Source organism: Zootoca vivipara, chromosome 13 (genome assembly GCF_965207765.1).
Source record: "Zootoca vivipara chromosome 13, rZooViv2.hap1.1, whole genome shotgun sequence".
Taxonomy (NCBI): Eukaryota; Metazoa; Chordata; class Lepidosauria; order Squamata; family Lacertidae; genus Zootoca; species Zootoca vivipara.
In genome coordinates, this window is record NC_142596.1 from 11,748,504 (window position 1) to 11,771,110 (window position 22,607).

At 47.3% G+C, this 22,607-nt stretch overlaps 1 protein-coding gene across 1 annotated transcript in view; it reads left to right on the forward strand.

The window, feature by feature from the left end:
- The first annotated feature begins 10,350 nt into the window (after positions 1 to 10,350).
- Positions 10,351 to 22,607, forward strand: part of GLDN (gliomedin) — a 33,188-nt gene continuing 20,931 nt past the window's right edge. Inside the window, exons 1-3 of the mRNA XM_035130479.3 lie at positions 10,351 to 11,118; positions 18,995 to 19,046; positions 21,047 to 21,064. Coding sequence (XP_034986370.3) covers positions 10,771 to 11,118; positions 18,995 to 19,046; positions 21,047 to 21,064 — 418 coding nt within the window. The 5' untranslated portion in view covers positions 10,351 to 10,770. The remainder of the gene's footprint in view (positions 11,119 to 18,994; positions 19,047 to 21,046; positions 21,065 to 22,607) is intronic.

A 22,607-nucleotide genomic window follows, 5' to 3' on the forward strand; every position in this document is an offset into this window, starting at 1 on the left:
ACCTTTTAACCAGCCCTAGGAATAAATTCAGACATGACTCAAATTTTGGTTTGGTTTTTGGAAGAATTTAGGCCACAACTTTATTGATTACAAATCAAGCGAGCAGGAGCTGAGACAGAGCAATGGGAGCTCACCGCGTCGCCAGGGGCGTCACAATGGGGGCGGCGGTCCGCCCCAGGTTCCACTCTGGGGGGGTCCACTTGGTGCACCAGTTCAAAAGCACACCAGTGCAAGTAGATAAATAGGTACCGCTGCGGCAGGAAGGTAAATGGCATTTCCATGTGCTCTGGTTTCCGTCACGATGTCCTGTTGCGCCAGAAGTGGTTTAGTCCTGCTAGCCCCATGACCCGGAAAGCTGTCTGTGGACAAATGCTAGGCTCCTTCGGCCTGAAAGCAAGATGAGTGTCGCAACCCCATAGTTGCCTTTGACTGAACCATCCAGGGGTCATTTACCTTTTACCTTTACCTTATATTGTAAATATAAGTACTTTACCTGCATAGTTTTTACTGCTATGTTGCTGAGAACTAACACAAGACTATGAGTAAGTAAATAGTATTTTAAACTTACTTCTCAGTCTGTTGTCTGATTCTTTGTTAAGCAGGATAGAAAAGGGGGAATCAGCTTGTTTTACAGCTGGACTTAATTAAAATAAGGTGTCACAGGCTATTCCAATTCCTATATGCTCTCCATTTTTCTGCCAAGGATGAGACTTCAAACTCATCCAACCCCTTAAATTCAGAGTCTCCACATTTCAACACCTTGGGCATTTTTAGAACTTTTAGTGTCTGCCAAGCTGCTTGTAGTGACTTTTTCACCAAGCATGCCAGAAATGTTTTTGCAGGGCAGGGCGGGGAGATAACTTACATTTCACCCTTATAAAGCAGAAGTTAACTTACGCAAAAAGTAATCTCCAAGAAAAACCAACAGGGACAAACCTCCCAGAAATGTGGCATTTTAAGAAAAGTTTCTTCCAGCCGTTTGGCAAGCCATGTTGAACAGCAGGAGTTATTCCTGCCTCTTGCCATCTTTAGGTACCATCTCAGTGCCAAACTCCTTGAGACAGCTTTTTAAACAGTGGGTATTTCTGTTGGGGATCCAAATCAACAGACTTGGAAATGTGCTGTTAAAAGGCGAAAATTGTACCTTTTTAGAAATGAGGATAAGGAGATACTTCGTGCTGACTCCAAACCCAACGATCAACAGTAAGATGGTGCCTTGGGCATAGCTGTCAAGTTTTCCCTTTTCTCGCGAGGAAGCCTATTCAGCATAAGGGAAATTCCCTTTTAAAAAGGGGAGAACTTGACAGCTATGGCCTTGGGTAGAATTCGGGTGCAAGCTCCAAGCCACAAAGGCTATGGTTCTAAGGCAAGGGTGGCCAACGAGGTGCCCTTCAGATATTTCTGGACTCCAAGTTCCATCAGCCCCAGCCAGCATGGCTAATGGTCAGAGATGATGGGAATTCAATGAGCTCCATTGAAAATGACATCTCAGGAAAACCAGGCTTCTCAGGAAAACCAGGAAGTGACCTCTCCAGGCAATGGGATGGTTCCTCTTATCTCTGTGGTTTCAATCTCCTGGGTGATGTTAGGCAGTTGGATGTGCACGAGTACTCCATCCATTTCCCTCCTTCCCACCCATCCATTCATACAGCCCCTGCTGCTGGTAACCCATGCTATGCCACTGCTTCCTACACAGAGTAGGCTCACTAAAATGGATGCATTTAAGTTCCTGTATTTTTCCATGTATTAGACAAGGTTTTTTGACACTGCGGTCATCCAATACATGGATAGTGGCATAGGGAGGGGGGAGGTGCCGCTGCACGTGGGGAGCGATCTGAGGGCGCTGGCTTCTCCTGATGCCGCTGCGCGAGGAAAGCACTCCCTGGATTGTTTCCCATGAGCAGTGGCATGGGGGAAGGTGCCCTCCAGCCAACTGGCTGGCTGGCTGGAGCGCAACTTTCCTCTATGCTGTTGCACGTGGGAAACATCCTAGGGAGTGTTTCCTGCCCACAGCTGTGGGGGGGGGGAGAGGCTCAACAACTTTGGGGCATCTCCCCTAATTTTCTTAAACTTGAGTCTCCCCAAATAAGGGGTTGTCTTATATATGGGAGCGTCTAATAGATGGAAAAGTACAATAGTCCTTTCCAATAACTTCAGTGGGTGTGCTCTGCATAGAACTCGCCTTGGTGTCAAGGACTGGCCAGAGGAGGAATGGTGGAGACCGCCTCCCCATCCTGACCCTTCCATGGAGGAGGAAGAGGAAGACACTACAGATTTACAACAGGGGTTTGGGGAAGGACAAAGCTCAGAGGAAGATGAGGGGGAAAGCTTGGAAATCATGGGAGAGCCAGAACAACACCCAGCTGACATGTTGTCATTAGAAAGCATTCCAGACTCTCCATCTCCCAGAACACGGTGAGCCTTAAAAGTAGGAGAGCAAAGAGTTTAAAGACAGAGGGCACATAGCAGCAGCTGTAGAAGTGAAGAATGAGGAAGTGGGAGAGACGGGGGTGGAGATTCACTCGGGAAAACGCCATTATCCAAGAGGCTGGGTTGGGTTCTATAGCTTCTCTCTGTAAAGATTGAAATAAAAAAAGGACGGCAAGAAACTTTTCCTTGTCTTTATACAGTGGTACCTCAGATTACAAACACAATTGGTTCCAGAGGTCTGTACTTAACCTGAAGCGTACTTAACCTGAAGCAAACTTCCCCGTTGAAAGTAATGGAAAGTGGATTAATCCGTTCCAGACGGTCTGTGGAGTACTTAAGCTGAAGCGAACCTTCCCATTGAAAGTAATGGAAAGTGGATTAATCCGTTCCAGACAGGTCCGTGGAGTACTTAAACTGAAAATACTCAAACCGGGGCGTACTTAAACCGAGGTATGACTGTACTTTCCTGGGCAACCAGCCGGGAGCCACTGAAAGCATCCTGACAATTGGATACAACCCTAAAGCGGGAATTGTAAACACATTGAGTAGGGAATAAATCCTGTTGAACACTTTGGGACGTTTGTCTGAGAAAACATGCCTAGGAACGCACTCTGAATACACCTAATTATGCACCACAGCTGTGGCCAGCCCCGCCACTAGTGTCCGAGAGGAGTTGCAGATTCTGCCAAGAGTTCTCCCCCACCACCCTCCTTCTCCCCAGAAGTATGTAACAGCTGACTCCTACTTGCCATTTCCAAGCCTGCCCAGAAGTGAATACTTCCATATATTAAACGCACAGACAACTCTACCAGGAAGGCAAAGGAGGGACAGATCACTCTTACTGGAACAGCATGAGAAAGAAAAAGCAGCGACAGTGTGTGATTCAGCCCCAAAACTTTGTGTTAGCTAATCTCCCACTCACCATCTCTTTCTGTATTCATCTGTATATACAGATACGTCAAAGAATATTCACCAGGAAATAGCATCGATATTTTAACATCTTTTTATTGAAACTTTAGCAGAAATAAAAGAAATGCCAGCTCACATTGGCATCCGAATAATCCATCAATCCTATTTTAAACAGATATATTAATAGAGGCAGTCTATCTAGCCAAGTAGATGTCCAAGTGAAATGGATGGTTATGAGATATACCTTCGGACAGAGAAGGGGTGGCAAGATCTTCAGACCACTGAGGGATAGATGGATGATCTTTTATCCTCCCTACCTTGAAGTACAAGTCTCCTGGCAACCACAAGGATCCACATTTGTTGACTGTCTGCTAACCTCCACATCACATGACTATCATTTAAAAGCATGTGGAAATGTGCAAATATAGAGAATTTTTTCCAAAATAAAGTTATTATGAGCAGCAATTCCTGACCGCAAGGGAGAAACTCTTTTTTGAAATGCCAAAGACTATGTCTCAATAATTTCTTCATGAAGGCCAGTGCTTCAGTCTAAGCTTTTCCCAAGTCCAGCCCTACCATGAGACACACTGAGCCATTGGGTCCAGACAAAAGATTGGGACAGGTGGGAGAAAGCCAATTGGCCTATCCTTGCCTGTTGCTGTCTCTAACCATCTGGGAGAATTGGTGGCAGTGCTGGGCCCAGGCTCAGGCATTCCCTTCTGCTGCTGCTGCTGCTGCTGCTGCTGTCTCTCCCACACACCAAATTTGATTTTTATTAGGCAATTGTCTGGAGACAGTGATGGACTACTGGTTGGTTGATTTATTTAAAATACAATAATTGTTACTGGCTAGATCTGAGTGCTTGCATTGTTCTTATGCATTTGCAGCAGCAATAGTCCCAGCAAAGGAAGAATTGATACAAAAACTTCCGGAATATGCAGCAATGGCGAAACTTACCAGAAGAACAAGAAATCCAGACAACAAACTTTTTATAAAAAAACGGAAATTTATTTACAGATAAATTGCAAACAGATAAGAACGCTGGCAGGGTTATTGCAATCACCTGCAGTTTTATAAGAGTATACATTTAAAGTAGATGAATAAATGAGCAAATTAAGTTAATTTGGATATGAAGAAGATAGTAAAAATAAATTTAAGGAACCTCAGAAAGAGGGGGAAGGAAGTCAAGTTTTGAAATGTTAAAATGATTGTAAAATTAGTGAAATGTTTAAACCTGAAAAGCATAAATATTTTTTTTAAAAAAGCATTTGCAGCAACATATCTCATAACACCATTTTATAATGTTATATATTTCATCCCAGGGTTGCTATCCCCATTGATACACCCATCCCTAAATTCTGATATACAGTGGCACCTCGGTTTATGAACACCTCGGTTTACGAATTTTCGGTTTACGAACGCCGCGGACCCATCTGGAACGGATTAATTCACTTTCCATTACTTTCAATGGGAAAGTTCGCTTCAGTTTATGAACAGACTTCCGGAACCAATTGTGTTCATAAACCGAGGTACCACTGTACTGATTTTATGATGTGTTCAGAAGGGCTGCAGGTCAGGCTACAACCTACAAGTCATGCAGTATGCAAATAGTTAGCAGGTCACAGCCAGTATGAAGTAATGAGATACTAGTGGATGTAGCAACCTCGTATCAATTGCGTTCATTCAGGGTTGTTGTTGTTTAACAATCACTTTGATCTGTTGGTTTGGGTCATGAATGGGCTGTTATAACCACCCTCTTTCGGTTCCATTTGATTCATTCATTTGAATCATGTTCTTTGGTTTGGTTTGGTTTGGTTTGATTGCTCCCTCTGGACCGCTTTTCCTGTCTGATTCATCTTTCCCTTTGCAAACAAATATTTGATTGTACGAAGGAATTCCGGGGAAGTTTCTGGGAAAAGTGCCTCTTCGCTGCCAGTGAGTTTTTTAACCATCTCCTCATCGTGTCCACATTCCTGGTGTTTTCCCGGCATTTGTGTTGCTGAATAACTAGTCTACTTAGTGCTGGAGACAGATCCAAATAATTGCTGGCTTTTATTTTTCCAAAATAAAAAAGGATTGAAGGACAGCCGCTGTTGTTTCTTTTATTTGCCTTAGCGGGTGTTGATATGGCCTGAAATCTGTTTTGCACCAAGCATGATTTAATCAACAGAGGGGTCCTAACTATAGGAAGCCAACAGATCTTTCAGCAACTTCAGTGAAGCCACTGTAAGTGACCACTATCTCCAGCTTCATTCAGACATGGGACTACTTTCGGTTGAGCTGGCCCAAGCCAGGCAGAGGGAAAGCAAACATTTACAGTCATACCTTGGTTTAAGTACGCCTCGGTTTGAGTATTTTCAGTTTAAGTACTCCGCGGACCCATCTGGAATGGATTAATCCACTTTCCATTACTTTCAATGGGAAAGTTCGCTTCAGGTTAAGTACGGACTTCCGGAACCAATTACACTCATATTTCGGGTTAAGTACGCTTCAGGTTGAGAACTCCGCGTACCCGTCTGGAACAGATTAATCCGCTTTCCATTACTTTCAATGGGAAAGTTCGCTTCAGGTTAAGTACGCTACAGGTTAAGTACAGACTTCCGGAACCAAATGTGTTTGTAAACCAAGGTACCACTGTATATTAAACTCTGTATTATTGTTTTAAAGGTAAAGGGACCCCTGACCATTAGGTCCAGTCACAGACGACTCTGGGGTTGCGGTGCCCATCTCGCTTTACTGGCCAAGGGAGCAGTACAGCTTCCGGGTCATGTGGCCAGCATGACTAAGCCGCTTCTGGCAAACCAGAGCAGTGCACGGAAACGCCGTTTACCTTCCCACTGGAGCTGTACCTACTGGGTATTTATCTACTTGCACTTTGACGTGCTTTCGAACTGCTGGGTTGGCAGAAGCAGGGACCGAGCAACGGGAGCTCACCCCGTCGTGGGGATTCGAACCGCCAACCTTCTGATCGACAAGCCCTAGGCTCAGTGTAAACCCACAGCGCCACCCGCGTCCCTAGTGCCCCCTGCACCCCTCTATTATTGTCTTACTCTGCCCATTTGGCCAGGGCAAGTTCCACTGACATGCTAGGTCATGCAACCAAACTGAAAGGGGTTTACAATGGGTTACATCTGCCCTGCCCTGCCCTGCCCCTACGCCATAGCTGCCAAGTTATCCCTTTTTAAAAGGGATTTTCCCTTATGCTGAATAGGCTTCCTCGCGAGAAAAGGGAAAACTTGGCAGCTATGCCCTACGCCTGCCACAGCCCCAGAATGCCTCCTTTTCAGGACTTACCCTGGCCTCAGTCCAGCTGGATTTGGCTAATCAGGGATGAGGGACTTAATAATAATAATTAATAATAATAATAATTGTACTATTTATACCCCACCCATCTGGCTAGGCTGCCCCAGCCACTTTGGGTGGCTTCCAACACATATCACAATAGAACATCAAACATCATCATCATCACCTGGAAGTATGACATGTGAAAAGCATGGCACACAAATGAATACTTGCATAACCCGATACTTAGCAAGAGAAACAGCTGGAGCAAAACAGAGAAGAAAAAGGAGCTTAAGAGAGCTTAGAGCAGGGGTGTGGAATTGGATCTGGCTGGCAGGCTCCCCACAAGCCAGCTTTGACTGGTGGGTGAGGAGCACCCCTCACCCAACAACTCTTATGGCATCAGATGTTGGGCTGGTGGGCATGGCTTCAGGGAAATGGCATCCTGTGCCTCATTAGCCCTGCATGTCAGAGGTTCCCCACTGCTGGCTTAGATCAGGGGTGCCAACCTAAATAAAATATGGAGGGAACAGGTAATCCCCACCCTGTATAATCAATCACAAGACGTCCCACACAGAGACCATTTGAATAGCAATGCCCATCAACTTTGGGGCGGCGCGGCCCCCCTCATATATTTTATTGGAGGGGCAAAGGGATTGTGGCCCCCCAGGAGTTGGCTCCTATGGCTTAGAGCAGTGTTGGCCCTCCAGCTGTTTTGGGACTACAATTCCCATCATCCCTGACCACTGGTCCTGTTAGCTAGGGATGATGGGAGTTGTAGTCCCAAAACAGCTGGAGGGCCAAGTTTGGCGGAGGGCTTAGAGGAACCACCAGGATATTTCTTGACACCTGCTGACGCTGTTCTCAAAGTGCCAGGAGATACAGAGGCAGAACCTGCTTCCTCCCTGCCTTGTGAAAGCAAAGTTATTTCAATAAATAAAGTGCTTTTGCTGTGTCCAGCACTCATGGGTTGGGGGAGGGTTTTTTTTAAATTCATTCCCTCGTGTGGAACTTCTGGAGGCTCTGTGCCAATGATGATACACAGTAGGCTATATCCCAGCCTTGCAGAAACAACCCCACCTTCATCCTGGCCAGACAAGGAGGACTGGAGGAGCATATTTGGCCCCTGAGCCTGAGGTTCCCCAACATTTTTACCAAAACGTAGTTTGAAGATACAGTCATACCTCGGTTTAAGTACGCTTTGGTTTGAGTACTTTCAGTTTAAGTAGTCCGCGGACCCATCTGGAACGGATTAATCCACTTTCCATTACTTTCAATGGGAAATTTCGCTTCACGTTAAGTACGCTTCAGGTTAAGTACGGACTTCTGGAACCAATTGTGTATTTAAACCGAGGTACTACTATAATGGGGGACCCAGGTGGCGCTGTGGTTAAACCACTGAGCCTAGGGCTTGCTGATCAGAAGGTTGGCGGTTCGAATCCCTGTGACGGGGTGAGCTCCCGTTGCTTGGTCCCAGCTCCTGCCAATCTAGCAGTTCGAAAGCACGTCAAAATGGAAGTAGATAAATAGGAACCGCTACAGCGGGAAGGTAAACGGCGTTTCCATGTGCTGCTCTGGTTTGCCAGAAGCGGCTTTGTCATGCTGGCCACATGACCTGGATGCTATACACTGGCTCCCTCGGCCAATAATGCGAGATAAGCGCGCAACCCCAGAGTCGGTCACGACTGGACCTAATGGTCAGGGGTCCCTTTACCTTTACCTTTTTACCACTATAATGAAGAAGAGGTTGAGCTGGTGTCTTAGAATGTCTGTGCATAAAGGGTTCTAAAGCAATACTCTATTCTTATTATACTTCTAGTAAATAATGAAATAAGAACGACACATTTGAGAGAAGCCCAGATCTCCCACAAGGTTGCACAGATGGGGAGCTGAGCGCTAATATTCCCCTCCTGCTATGCTCCAAATGGTGGTTCAGAGTGATGATGATTCCTTTAATCTATCAATTTGTTTTGTAATGGATAATAAAAGACGGGGGTGGGGTGGGGATAATGATCAACCACACTTTTTTTATTCAAATGAATAACTCTATTTAAGACTAGCTCATGAACTGCTGTGATCTTAGTTGCCGCGACGTGTATTTTTATTATTATTATCATAGCTATGTTCTCTCTTTCTATGTATATGTGTGTATTAGTTTAGTAAACTGTCTTACGCATTATTTGGGGGTCTTGTTTGTTTGTTTTGCAAGGTTATGACCGTAAGTTGGGCTCAGGGTGACATTTTCAAATCAAGGGGTGATCTGTTGTGCAAATTAGATACATTTTAGCCGATCCTGCCATAATTCCCCCAAAATTCATGTATAGGTGAAGGTCACAACCGCACTAAACATAAGCTGTTTCCTAGTTCTGCTGGATCTCTCAGCGGCTTTTGACACCATCGACCATAACATCCTTCTGGACCGTCTAGAGGGGTTGGGAGCTGGGGGCACTGTTATACAGTGGTTCCGCTCCTTCCTCCTGGGCCGTGTCCAGAAAGTGGGGGGGGGGAATGAGTATTCAGACCCCTGGGCTTGTGGGGTGCCTCAGGGTTCTTTCCTCTCCCCCATGCTTTTCAACATCTACATGCAGCCACTGGGAGAGATCATCAGGGGGTTTGGGCTGGGTGTTCATCAGTATGCGGATGATACCCAGCTCTACTACCGGGGTATTCTTTTAAATCAGAACCAGTGAAGGCGGTGAAGGTCCTGTGTGAGTGTCTGGAGGCGGTTGGAGGATGGATGGCAGCTAACAGATTGAGGTTGAATCCTGACAAGACAGAAGTACTGTTTTTGGGGGACAGGAGGCGGGCAGGGGTGGAGCACTCCCTGGTCTTGAATGGGGTAACTGTGCCCCTGAAGGACCAGGTGCGCAGCCTGGGAGTCATTTTGGACTCACAGCTGTCCATGGAGGTGCAGGTTAATTCTGTGTCCAGGGCAGCTGTCTATCAGCTCCATCTGGCATGCAGGCTGAGACCCTACCTGCCCACAGACTGTCTCGCCAGAGTGGTGCATGCTCTGGTTATCTCCCGCTTAGACTACTGCAATGTGCTCTACGTGGGGCTACCTTTGAAGGTGACCCAGAAACTGCAACTAATCCAGAATGTGGCAGCTAGACTGGTGACTGGGAGAGGCCTCCGAGACCATATAACACTGATCCTGAAAGACCAACATTGGCTCCCAGTACATTTCCGAGCACAATTCAAAGTGTTGGTGCTGACCTTTAAAGCCCCAAATGACCTCCCACCCAGTATACCTGAAGAAATTGGGTATATTTAGCTTGGGAAAGAGGAGACTGAGAGGAGATATGACAGCCATCTTTGATCACTGATGCAGCAAGCTTGTTTTCCCCTGCTTTGGAGCTGATCAGAAGGTTGGCAGTTCGAATCCCGTGACGGGGTGAGCTCCCGTTGCTCTGTCCCAGCTTCTGCCAACCTAGCAATTCAAAAGTGTACCAGTGCAAGTAGATAAATAGGTACTGCTCCGGCGGGAAGTTAAATGGTGTTTCCGTGCACCCTGGTTTCCATCATTGTGTTCTGTTGTACCAGAAGCGGTTTAGTCCTGCTGGTCACATGACCCGGAAAGCTGTCTGTGGACAAAGGCAGGATTCCTCGGCCTGAAAGCGAGATGAGCGCCACAACCCCATAGTATGGATGTTAACCGTCCAGGGGTCCTTTACCTTTTACCTTTACCAATGGATTCAAGTTACAAGAAAGGAGATTCCAACTAAATATCAGGAAGAACTTTGTGGTGGTAAGAGCTGCTTAACAGTGGAACACATTTCCTTGGGAGGTGGCGGACTCTTCTTCCCTGGAGGTTTGCAAGAAGAGCTTGTATGGCTATCTGTCATGTAGAATCGAGTTGAGGTTCTTGCATTGCAGGGGTTTGGACTAGACGACCCGCAGGGTCCCTTCCAAAATCTATAGGGTTTAATAAAGCGCCCTGGGCTCGTCTGCTGGATTGGCCCGTGTCCCGGCCAGCCTCTCTCCGTCCCTCCCAGCGCCGGGGCGCCCGCCACTTGCAGCCCTTCCGCCCCCGACGGGGCGAGCGAGCCGCCCACGGGGCATAAGCGCCTCCCCGTCGCGGCCTAGCCCCCTGCCACCCCCCCTGCCGAGTTGTCCCAGCGAGGAGCGCCTCGTCCGTCGGGCATCGCGATGCAGGGCCAGGCAGCGGGCAGCCGGGCGCTGTGCTGTTCGCTGGCTGCCGTCGGGTTGCTGTCGGCGCTCAGCGCCGCGGGCACCGTCTTCTTGCTTGGCCAGTGGCGGGAGCTGAGCGCCACGCTGCAGGCGATCCAGGACGAGGTGTCGCAGCTGCGACAGTCCCAGGTTCCGCCGAGCGCGCTGCGGCACCTCCGCGACAGCGGCGCCCCGTCGGACGGCGGCCTCGCCCAAGCGCCCGGCGGCCGCGACAAGAGGAGCCAGCGGAGGCGCGCCCTCGCCAAGAGCCACATCCGCGCCGAGGACGAGGACATGCTCATGATGATGACCTACTCCATGGTGCCGGTAGGGGGCGCTCTGCCTGTCGAGGGGGACAGGGGTCGGGGTCCAGACTGGGTTCTTCCCTAGAGATCCAGGGAGAAATCTGCACTTTCCCTAGCAGATCCAAGGGCTGCTTGGAAAGCTCCAGTTACCTGCCCCCGAGGTCAGGCTTGCTACCCACCACTCCCCACTAGCAGAGCTCCAGCGGAAATCCAACAGGTGCAGCTCGCGCTATGGAGAGGGGCAGAAAGGTCCCCCCTCGTACCCTTTTAGGGTAAAAGAGTATTGGGAAATGATCAACAATGAACTGGGGGGAAAACAGACTCCTTTCTGTTGGGGATAATTCACACTGAAATTCTCAGGTGTCAGAAAAGGTTATTTATGTATCCTAGTATTGCGGTCCATGTTTTGTTAGCCCCAAAATGGAAAACGAGCGAGGTACCAACTAAAGAAGAATGGCAACTTAAGTTGACAGAATATGCACAACTCGCAGACTTAACATATAGAATAAAAGAACAAGAAGAACATACGTTTAGAGAAGATTGGAAAACGTTAATTGAATTCAATGGGAAATAACTGTACAGCTGAAAACGCTGGCCACATTAAGATAAATTCAACAGTGTAAATCAAGTTTTGATGGATGCAATAATGGAATACTGATTGGTATAGTTTTTGTAAAATTTGCAGGGATTTATGATATGTAAAATGAAGCATGGAAAGAGAAGAAGGGAAGTCACTGATATCTGGAGGATGTAAAAACCCTATTGATTTAAATAGCCAGAAATTCCCAGGTTCGATCTCTGACATCTCCAGGTCGGATAATGTACTCATGTTGAGTTGGAAGGGACCCAAGTGTCATCTAGCTCAACCCCTGCAATGCAGGACAGAGAAAGACTTCTATTCTGGAACAGCAAAGAGTCACTGCCAGTCAGTGTAGACACAATACCAAGCTAGATGGTCCAACTTAGTACAATGCAGCTTCCCATGTTCCTCTTTTTGTTATGCTGTGCCAGACCTCCAAGTGTGCTACACAGCAGGGGCTGGAGGAGAGGGCTAGGGAAGGGGGCAGGTTGCAGATGCTGAAACTCCCTCTCCCTAAGTTTAAATGGGTAGAGTCAATCTCCAGGTTGTGATCTTGGTGGCACTTTGGTATTTTGGACAGCTTGTTCTGCACGGCCAAGGTGAGCTAAAACATCAGCTGAACAGCAGTACTGTACTTAAAACAGCAACACCGCTTAATTTCTCTGTAAGGGACGTGGGTGGCGCTGTGGTCTGAACCACTGAGCCTCTTGGGCTTGCCAGTCAGATGGTCGGTGGTTCGAATCCCTGCGACGGGGTGAGCTCTGTCCCAGCTCCTGCCAACCTAGCAGTTCAAAAGCACGCTAGTGCAAGTAGATAAATAGGTACCACTGCAGCAGGAAGGTAAATGGCATTTCCATGTGCTCTAGCTTCAGTCATGGTGTTTCGTTGTGCCAGAAGTGGTATAGTCATGTTGGGCACATGACCTGGAAAGCTGTCTGTGAACAAACACCGGCTCCCTTGGGCTGAAAGCAAGATGAGTACCGCAACCTCATAGTCACCTTAGACTGGACTTAACCATCCAGGGGTCCTTTATGTTTACCTTTTTACTCAAAACGGCAACACGTCTTAACTTTTCTTTATAGCCCTGTAGCTTTAAGCACTTCCAAGCCCCCTGATTTGTTGGAGGAATCAGCAGCCTTAGAAAACTATCCGAAAGCCCACACTCTGCCTTTATACCCACTCTCATACATACTTCTGCTTGGCCTGTATTTCGATTGTATTGTGTACTGATTGATTCCAAGGGGTCCAATAACTTTTCTGGTTTTTCTGCAGCTGTGTCTTGCAAAACTCCAATCTTATCAATTGCGCAGAAAATTCAAAGAGAGATTTTGCTTTACCAAGCTTTGATTTGGTGGGTTAGATCGGATTTTCATGAGGCACAGCTGCAGATCCATGAGGAAAGCCCCGCCTGTATTGCAGGGGGTTGGAACAGTTTTGTGATTCCTTGATAACTTATGTGCATAGTCAAGGAGATGGCTCGACAGTGGTAGAATTTATGATCCGTTGGGTGTTTCCCCCATAAAATACTTTATGACTCCAGGAAATCTGTAGCATTAACAGTTATTGTGTGATATTTTGTATCCTAAGATAAAACCACAAGGTATGCAAATGCTATCAAATCCTAACCTGCACTGCAGTAAAAACAAAAACAGAACTTTCTTTCAATGCATATAACAGTTGTCTGAGCGATTATATAGTCATAACATGTCTACAGCTGACACTCAGTTTAGAGAGTTGTCAGCTGGCCCATGCTTCTGTGCCTTTAATGATCTGCAACACTTGGAAGCTTGCCATAAGAACATAGGAAGACAGTTTGGAAACTTCAGCTAGTGCAGAATTCAGCGGCCAGGTTGCTCACCGGAGCAAGACGGTTTGAGCATATGACACCGGTTGTGGTCCGACTGCACTGGCTACCAATTCGTTTCCGGGCCCAATTCAAAGTGCTGGTTTTGACCTATAAAGCCTTAAATGGCTCAGGACCACAATATCTCAAGGACCGCCTCTTTCCATATGAACTTACCCAGACCCCGAGATCACCTTCTGAGACCCTCCTTTGTGTGCCTCCTCCTCGAGAGGTCCGGAGGGTGGCAACACAAGAATGGGCCTTCTCTGTAGCGGCACCCTGTCTGTGGAATGCTCTCCCAAGGGAAGTTCACCGGGCACCTTCATTATACACCTTTTTAACCAGGCCTTTAGTTGACCAGATTGACATCCTATGCCCTTTTAAAATGTGGCTCTTTTGGGGTGGGGTAGGGTGGGGTGTGTTATTGGGTTATTGTGTTTGATTTTATATATTGTGATCTTCTCTGTTAACCGCCCTGAGACCTCCAGGTATAGGGCAGTGTATAAATTCAATAAATAATAAAAGGATAATAATAGGAGGAGCCTGAGTGCAGAATCAGGCCAAAGCCCCATCTGGTTCAGCATTCTGCTTTCACAGTGGCCAACCAGATGGCTATGGCGAGACCCAAGCAGAACAGCCGATGATGGGAAGTGTAGTCCGGCAATATCTCGGGAGCCACAGGCTTACCCCAACCCCAGTTGAAAAGGTACTGAAGTATCCGGTTCTCTTCTGCATCTAGACACACGACACATGTTTGCCTTTGGGAAACATTTTGAGTCTTTGTCTTTGGACAGGCTAGAGAAAAGAATGTGAGATAATTACCAAGCCCTATCTGGAACATGAGCAAACGCTGCTCAATGACATAATACAAATAAGGTTGATGAGCAAGGAATTTTGGACGCACATCAAAGCGCTCTTCTCACATTCCATGCAGCGCTTTTCACCGAACTGAGAATGAGTCATTTACTACAGATTTGGGCTTCATTGTTTTGCACTGTCGTCTAATCTATAGCCATGCCAAACTATCACGACTGCGTTCCAGATTCCTTGCTTATTTTGCTTTCATTTCAGTGGAGCTTCTTCACTGAAAACATTTCGTCAACTGGCATAATCATAGTGAGAGTCTATTAAGAGAGAGCGAGAGAGCGGGGTGGGGTGGGGTGGAGGAGGACGAATTTGTCCTGCAATTTGTTTTGACACAAAAGAATGAATCGAGGGGTGGAAAAATGGCCACTGATTTTTCGTTGTTGCAATACTTGTCTCTGGATCAGGAGCTACTGAAGACATAGGAATGCATCCAACCAAAAGGATGAGAGCCTCTTTCTTTTACCCATAAAATTTCCACACCACTGTTGCCAAGCAAAAGACTGTGGGATTTGGCAAAAAGGCGGAAGATTTATATGATCTGAAGAAAAACCAGAGTATGAGACAGAGGAAGGGAATAGGACAGGATAGAGGCCTGCAATGGACCCCCCCACACTCAGCCCACACCTACAGCATACATGTAAAGCACTATAATGGTACTTTTAAATAGCCATGGCTTCCCACAAAGAATTATGGGAGCTGTAGTTTGTTCAGGGGGCCAAGGGTTGTCAGGACACACACATTCCTACAATTCCTGGGAAGATGCTTTGATTGTGAAGCCACTCCAACAACTTAATATGTGTACACATAAACTGATTGAGATTTCCCACCCACTTCCAGGATCTACACCAAGTAGAACAATTCACTAGGAAAGAGCTTCAGGGGGACATAGTCGGCTGGCAGGAGAGCACTTAAAACCAAATCATCTTCTGTTTGTCCCCCCCCCCCCAATCCTTTCCATTTCTTACCTTTTGCAAGAACATCTACAGAACAGATGACGTTAGCTTTGCAATTCTGAGAGCTTGATCTGTTCTCTCGCTCTTGGTGAAAGAAGATGGAGCAAAAGCAGCGAAACGCACCGGCTCATTTGACAGCTTTCCCAAGTTACCCAAGAAATGTGCATGAGGAAACTGCCTTACATGGAACCAGGCTAGCTCATTGTTGTCTACACTGACTGACAGTGGCTTTTCCAGACTCCCTAGGACTTTCAAAACTGGGAAGGGATCACTGATGGCAGCAGGGAGGGGAAGAGGGATGCGAAAATGAACCTCAGGTGCTAGAAATGTACTTTATTGTTGGCCCAAAGTGTTTCGGGAAAATCCTTCTTCATGGGCACATTTTTAGAAGTGATCCTCATGTCCAAGGAACACTGTAATAAAGGGGTCCCCAGACTAAAGCCTGCAGGCCGCATATGGCCCGAAGGCCTCTTTTATCCGGCCTGTGACGACTGCGGCGACCCCCGCCACCTGTTCTTAGCGGCGTGGCTGCCCACTTCCAGGTTGCATGCACACCAGAAATAGCTTGCGCGCATGCGCTAGCGTCATTTCCGGTGCACCTCCGGGTCAGAGGACAATCGTGCGCATGCACACCAGCTATTCCCGGCGCTCCTCCCACCTGGAAGTGCGCCGGAAATGGTGTGCGCGCACACGTATGGGCATGCGCTCACGCGCGCTCCTCCAGCCCGAAGCCGGGTAAGTTGGGGACCCCTGCTGTAATAGCTCCTCCATGCAGTGGAGAGAGGAGATCTGAAGAGCACACTAGTGGCCAAAATTCTGGAAACCTTTTGGGAAAAGAGTATTTCTGAGGTTTGATGGCTCGTAACACCTGATTGGCTCTCTAAACACTTATGCTCATGGACTACATTCAGATGAAGGAAAGCTACTACATATCAACCTAAGCAAGTTGTGCTTCCTTTTTCTGGTTATTTGGCTATAACCTTTGATAGAATACAGATAACTGAACAAACTTCGTTGCATTACATTCTTCATTAAACTATCTTTCCAGTGATATGTAATTTTATGGTATTACTCCAAAGAAGAGTGGTGTTATGAGCCATCATACCTCAAAAATACACTTTTTCCAAAAGGATTCCACAATTTTGGCCACTAGTATAGAGCCCACCTGATAGTGTTATAAATCCTGCTTCTATGCACATAGATCAGGCTGTGGCTCAGTGGGAGAGCATCCACAGAAGGCCCCAAGTTCAATCCCCGGCATCTCCTGGTCAGGCTGGGAATGCTGTCCGCTGTCTGCAATACTGAACCTGGTGGACTCATGGTCTGGTTTGGTAGAAGGCAGCTTCCCAGGGCTCCCTACTTCAGACTCCCAGGGTACCCAACATTGGCCATGCTGGCTTGGACTGATGGGAGTTGGAGTCCAATAGCACCTACAGGACATTGTGTTGGCTTCCCCAGCTGAAGATTTCATACCCTCCAACATTTCTCTGATGAAAATAGGGATGTCCTATTCCATCATCATCACCATGAATATTATTATTATTATTTTATTTATACCCTGCCCATCTGACTGGGTTGCCCCGCCCCTCTAACGTATATAAAAATATTAAAAAACATCCCTATACAGGGCTGCCTTCAGATGTCTTCTAAAGGTTGTATAAATACTTATCTCCTTGGCTCGGAGGTTGCCTGACTCCATGCCCTCCAACATTTCTCCGAAGAAGATAGGGACGTCCTAAGGAGAAGCGGGACATTCTGGGATCAAATCAGAAATGCTGACCGCTTCTGTAAATCCGGGACTGTCCCTGGAAAACAGGGGCACTTGGAGGGTCTGAGATTTGCAGCAGCAAAGGAGGAGGGTTAGGATGAAGGGCACAGAGCCCCCTGCTCCCAGCCACAACACCACAAGTCATAACATTGGAGAGTTGCTGGGAGTTCACTCTGGTGCTTATATTTTGAATGAGAGGGAGCATGGTACCCAATTCTTCTGATGCTTGATTAAAAAACATAGACCCCCCCCCATGGCCTTAGCAGTTAAGGCCAATGTGTTCTTTCAAAAATGAGCTTAGGTTGCATTTTGACGCTTGTCCTAACTTTGCCCTCCTTTGGAACACTACATTCCCTGATTTGTCAGCAGTGATGTCTGTACAAAAAGTAACTAGCATTCTTCCCTTTAAATTATTTCCTTGGTGCAGTGGGCCACTACAACCCCCCTGCCCACACACACCAAGCTCTCTTCTGTCCTCCGTCCAGCTTACCAAAGTTCAAATACATTGGGAGTACAGCCTGGGAGGGGGTTCCAAGGGCCACATAGAAAGGACTGGAGGGCCTCGATTTGCCCGCAGTCCTGAGGTTTATCACCACCGCTGTAGAAAATAAGTCACGAATTAATAGTTAATAAAAGTTCACAGACCCACTTCAAATTGGAAACTGGATTTTTATTCCTGTTAGGTTTTCAAGTAGAGGCTGGTTTGCCACCTAAGAGGGATGCTGTTTCAGTGGATCACGGGCAGGGGTTGGGCTAGAGAGCCTTTGAGATCCCTTCCAGTGTGGTGTAGTGGTTAAGAGCGGTAGACTCGTAATCTGGGGAACTGGGTTCGCGTCTCCGCTCCTCCACATGCAGCTGCTGGGTGACCTTGGGCTAGTCACACTTCTCTGAAGTCTCTCAGCCCCACTCACCTCACAGAGTGTTTGTTGTGGGGGAGGAAGGGAAAGGAGATTGTTAGCCGCTTTGAGACTCCTTCGGGTAGTGATAAAGCGGGATATCAAATCCAAACTCTTCTTCTTCTTCCAACCCTATGTTTACTATATAATTGCAAGTGGAGGGTACTCATACACTCAAAAATGTTTGGTCTGGCACACTTTCTTTAAGACTGTATTTGGGCCTCAAGTTATAAAGGACAACTTGCCTTTGGTGGCCCCTTCACGCTTGCTGGGCTTCAGCATGAGTTGCAGATCTAGACTAGTCTCCTGATTGGCAGGCTTACCTTGAACAGTGACTCGAGCAGAGACACAACAGGGATCTTACAGCAAGGATGTAGAATTACTCTGTATCTCTTCATTAGGTGTGATTGGATTATTGTAACACTTAAGACACAGAGTTACAGCAGAACCATCTCCTCCTGCAGCAGCAGAAGCTGGTTGGAAGGTAGCAAAGTTGGGCTTTTTGACATGCAGAGAGGCAATGGGCAGCCACCTCTGAAGATCATGCTTAGTCTATGCCTTGGGAGTGGTCGAGTGACCATTCATTCCTGATGCAGAAGGATACTGAATTCTCCAACATTCTGCCCCAGGAAATAATGATCAGAAGAACTCAGAGTATTTAAGCATGCAGAGATGCAGCGGGCAACCTCTTAGGAACATAAGTCGAGTTTTGTTGGATCACACCAAAGGCCTGTCTAACCTCTGGATTCCTACGGGAACAAGCCAAGTATGTAGACATTCAGATTGCCTCTCACCCTGGAAACGTCATAAATCTATTCTGACCAGCAGCAACTGATAGAGCTGGGCTCCATGGATTTGTGCTTTGGAGTTGAGGGCAGCCTTTCTGCGTTTAATTGATTTATTTATCTCGAGTCGTGGTAGAATGGTAGGAAGCTGTCCAAATCTCACATTCTGCACCCTGCCATAAAAATACCATGTTTTGTGATTTCAGGTCCGGGTGATGATCGAGATCTGCAACAGCACAAAGGGAGTGTGCTTGACAGGTATGCTGGAGAATTTGTGATGGGGCAAACTGGGGACTTTTTTCCTGTCTGTGCCTATTTTATTGTTGCTACACCTTTGAGTGAAATTTGCCATCAGTATCGCCCAAAGCTGCTCTAAACCAGGATCTTCTAGGAGTATGTCTAAGTGTGGAAATACAGCTGTTTTATATCTATCATCTATCTATCTATCTATCTATCTATCATCTATCTATCTATCTCATGGCTTTTACATGGTCAGAGGAAGAGGAAGTGTTTTCCTGCTCCATTTCTGAATGCCTTGCTGCAGCCTGCTTGCATTGGCATGCTTAACCCAGCTTTCTGCAACCTATTCTTACTGGACTGCAAAACCCATTATCTCCAACCATTGGCTATGCTGGCTGGGGCTTATGGGAATTAGAGTCCAAAACACCTCAAGGCCAGCAAGTTGGGGAAAGGAGCTGCTAACTTAACTGAGTTTGTGATATTTCAGCTTGATCCTGATAAAGAAGTGGCACTACTGGTACTTTTGGGTTGCTTTCCTAATGGCTTCCATTAGCTTTGGCTTCCATGTTCTTCATTTATTCTTGGTCTCCCAATAGTCAAGGGTAATGGGAGCTGCAATCCAGTGTACAGTCCATCAAGTGCATTTTTGGCCTCAGGGATAAACAATGACTTGACGTCCATTTTTCTAGATCAGGTCTGGGGAACCGTTGTCCTTCCAGATGTTGCTGAACCAGCATGGTGAATAGCGAGGGATGATGGGAGTTGTAGTTCAGCAGCATCTGGAAGTTCCAATTTCTCATACCTGGACTAGATACAATGGGGACAAGTCGCTGCTATGTAATTCTACACTGATGAATTTGCACAAGGACTTAAAAAAACCAACAACCCACAAACTGATTTGGAGATGTGAAAAATTGAATTTAAGATTGGACGAAATGAGAAACAGTTAGAAACAGAAATTGATCAGTTTGCCCATTGCTAGTTTCAGGTTCCCAACAGTAAAGCGGGGATGAGGAAGCCTTGAAGCAGGATCTTCACCACCATTTAATCCAGCTCCATTGTTTTGTTTTGGCACGGCCTTCAGATTTCATGTGCCATTTTCATGTGCGCTGCAAACCGAGATGCTGAGAGCTTCTTGGGAGGCACCAAAAAATACGAAGGTGTAAAGGACTGGATTATGTTGGTTGGCAGGAGTGAAAAAGCGAGTAAACCACAGCCTGCTGCAATGAGACTACCCTGAGGAATGCATGTTTTGTCAAAAGAGCAATTGGCTGAAATTTAAGCGGGTGCTGGGCTTGGAACAGAGAAGGAGGTTTGTTTGCTTGTTTTGAAAGATTAGCCATCAGTGAACTGAATTGGGTGGTGATAGAGGGAAGGATTATGTTTCTGTATTTTTCAAAGTACTGTATTATGTTGTGCGTATTGTGAGCAGTTTCCCACAAAAATACAGCAGCAACCAATGCTTCCTTCTTGAGTAGGAGGGGCAAACATTTTTCGCAAGGTTAATCCGCCATTTTCATTTAACCTTTGAGCACATTTTTTTATATTTGCACCCTGCTCTTCGGGCTGCCAACCTCCCATCTTATGTTCAGCCAATCTACATGTGTAAACTCATGGGGCAGATGTAGCAGAATTGTGGAGGAAGGTGTGGACTGGTGGCTAAAACCTGTGACTCTCCACCAGTGGTACCTCGGTTCAAGAACAGCCGTGTTTAAGAACTAATCGGTTTACGAACTTCGCCAAACTGGAAGTAGTGTACCGGTTTGGGAACTTTACCTTGGTCTAAGAACGGAATCCGAATGGCGGAAGGGCACCAGCGGTGGGAGGCCTCATTAGGGAAAGCACGCCTCAGTTTAAGAACCGTTTCGGTTTAAGAACGGACTTCTGGAACGGATTAAGTTTGTAAACCGAGGTACCACTCTACTGGCCTATTCATTGGAGTGTTATTTCCAGTTTTGGAACTGAGTTTGGAATGCACTGACTATTCTCTCTGTGTCTCTTTCTCTGTGTGTGTCTAGGACCGCCAGGATTGCCAGGTAATATCCCTTCTCCTGTATGTTCCCATAGCACAATGCAACGGAGCCTGCCTCTAAGCTTAAGCACTAGCTGAGATAGCTGCTTTCATTGTCCTTCCCTGTTTATCTCCTGCCTCCCCTTCCCCCTGTTTGTATACTACTGTAGACTAAAAATTGTATACTAGCACATGCAGGGGCGTAGGAAGATAGGGGTGGTGGGGGCGGGCCGCCCCAAGCGGCGGGCTCCAAGGGGCGCCATCGCAGGCGCCCATTCCACCCCCAAAATGCATCCCCCGCCCCTGGAACACATGCTATGCCCCTCCGGGAGGCACGGCACGCCCCTAGAACGCGCGCCACAGCCCTCCAGGAGGCGCATCCCACCCCCGGAACGTGCACCACGCCCCTGGGAGGTGCGCCACGGTCCTCTTGGAGGCACGCCCCGTCCCCAGAATGAGCGCCAGCCCCGCCCCCCGGTGCCGGAGCATGAAGCTCCGCCACTGAGCACATGGATCTTAAACATAGCCCTGTAGGAGAACGTCAATCAGTGCAGCGCTTTCATCCGTGCTGTAATATGCTTTTGGGAGGCAGCCTGGCTGCCACATTTTGCCCTAGCTGCACCTTCTGGATCAACCCTAACGATCGCGGTGGCAACTGTATCTTCTCCTTCTCTAGCAGGTCCCAGGGCTGGCTAAAGCAACATAAAACCCAGCATTAAAAACAGTTGAAACAAATCGCCATCACAGAAATGGGCTAGGTTGTAAAAAAAAAAAAAGGTAAAGGTAAAGGACCCCTGGACAGTTAAGTCCAGTCAAAGGCGACTATGGGGTTGCGGTGCTCATCTCGCAAGCCAGAGTTTGTCCACAGACAGCTTTCCGGGTCATGTGGGCAACAGGGCTAAACCGCTTCTGGCACAACAGGACACCTTGATGGAAACATCGTTTACCTTCCTGCCACAGTGGTCCCTATTTATCTACTTGCACTGGTGTACTTTTGAACTGCTCGGTTGGCAGGAGCTGGGACAGAGCTATGAGAGCTCACCCCGTAGCACAGATTTAAACCGCTGACTTTCCGATTGGCAAGCCCAAGAGGCTCAGTGGTTAAGACCACAGCGCCACCCACTGGGTTTGTAAAAGCACACATCTCAAGGGTCAAAGGCCACTTCTGTGGGGAGGGAGTTCCACAATGTAGGAATAAGTCTCGGCAGGCTTCTGAGGTCTCCTCCAGGAGTCTATGTGCTGAAGCAGATGCTGACAACCTCCAGAAAACCCGGACAGACGACTGTGTGAGAATGCGGCAGAGGCAGTAGGGGAATTATGTTCCCTCCAGTCTTGTGCAATGAGAGTCAACAGGCTCCAATTTCCATTTAAATCAGTGGGGGCTTCTTCCAAATAAACAGGCGTTGTGCTGATCTGTACAACCTTTTGTCTCAGTTGCAGTCAAGAGGTTCGGCCTTCCCTCTTGCTAAAGGACCACGGCTATCTTTGTGAACAAATAGCACAAGTCTATGCAGGTTTGCTCAGCACTGAAGCCCCACTGTGTTCCGTGGGTCTTGCTCCCTTGTGGA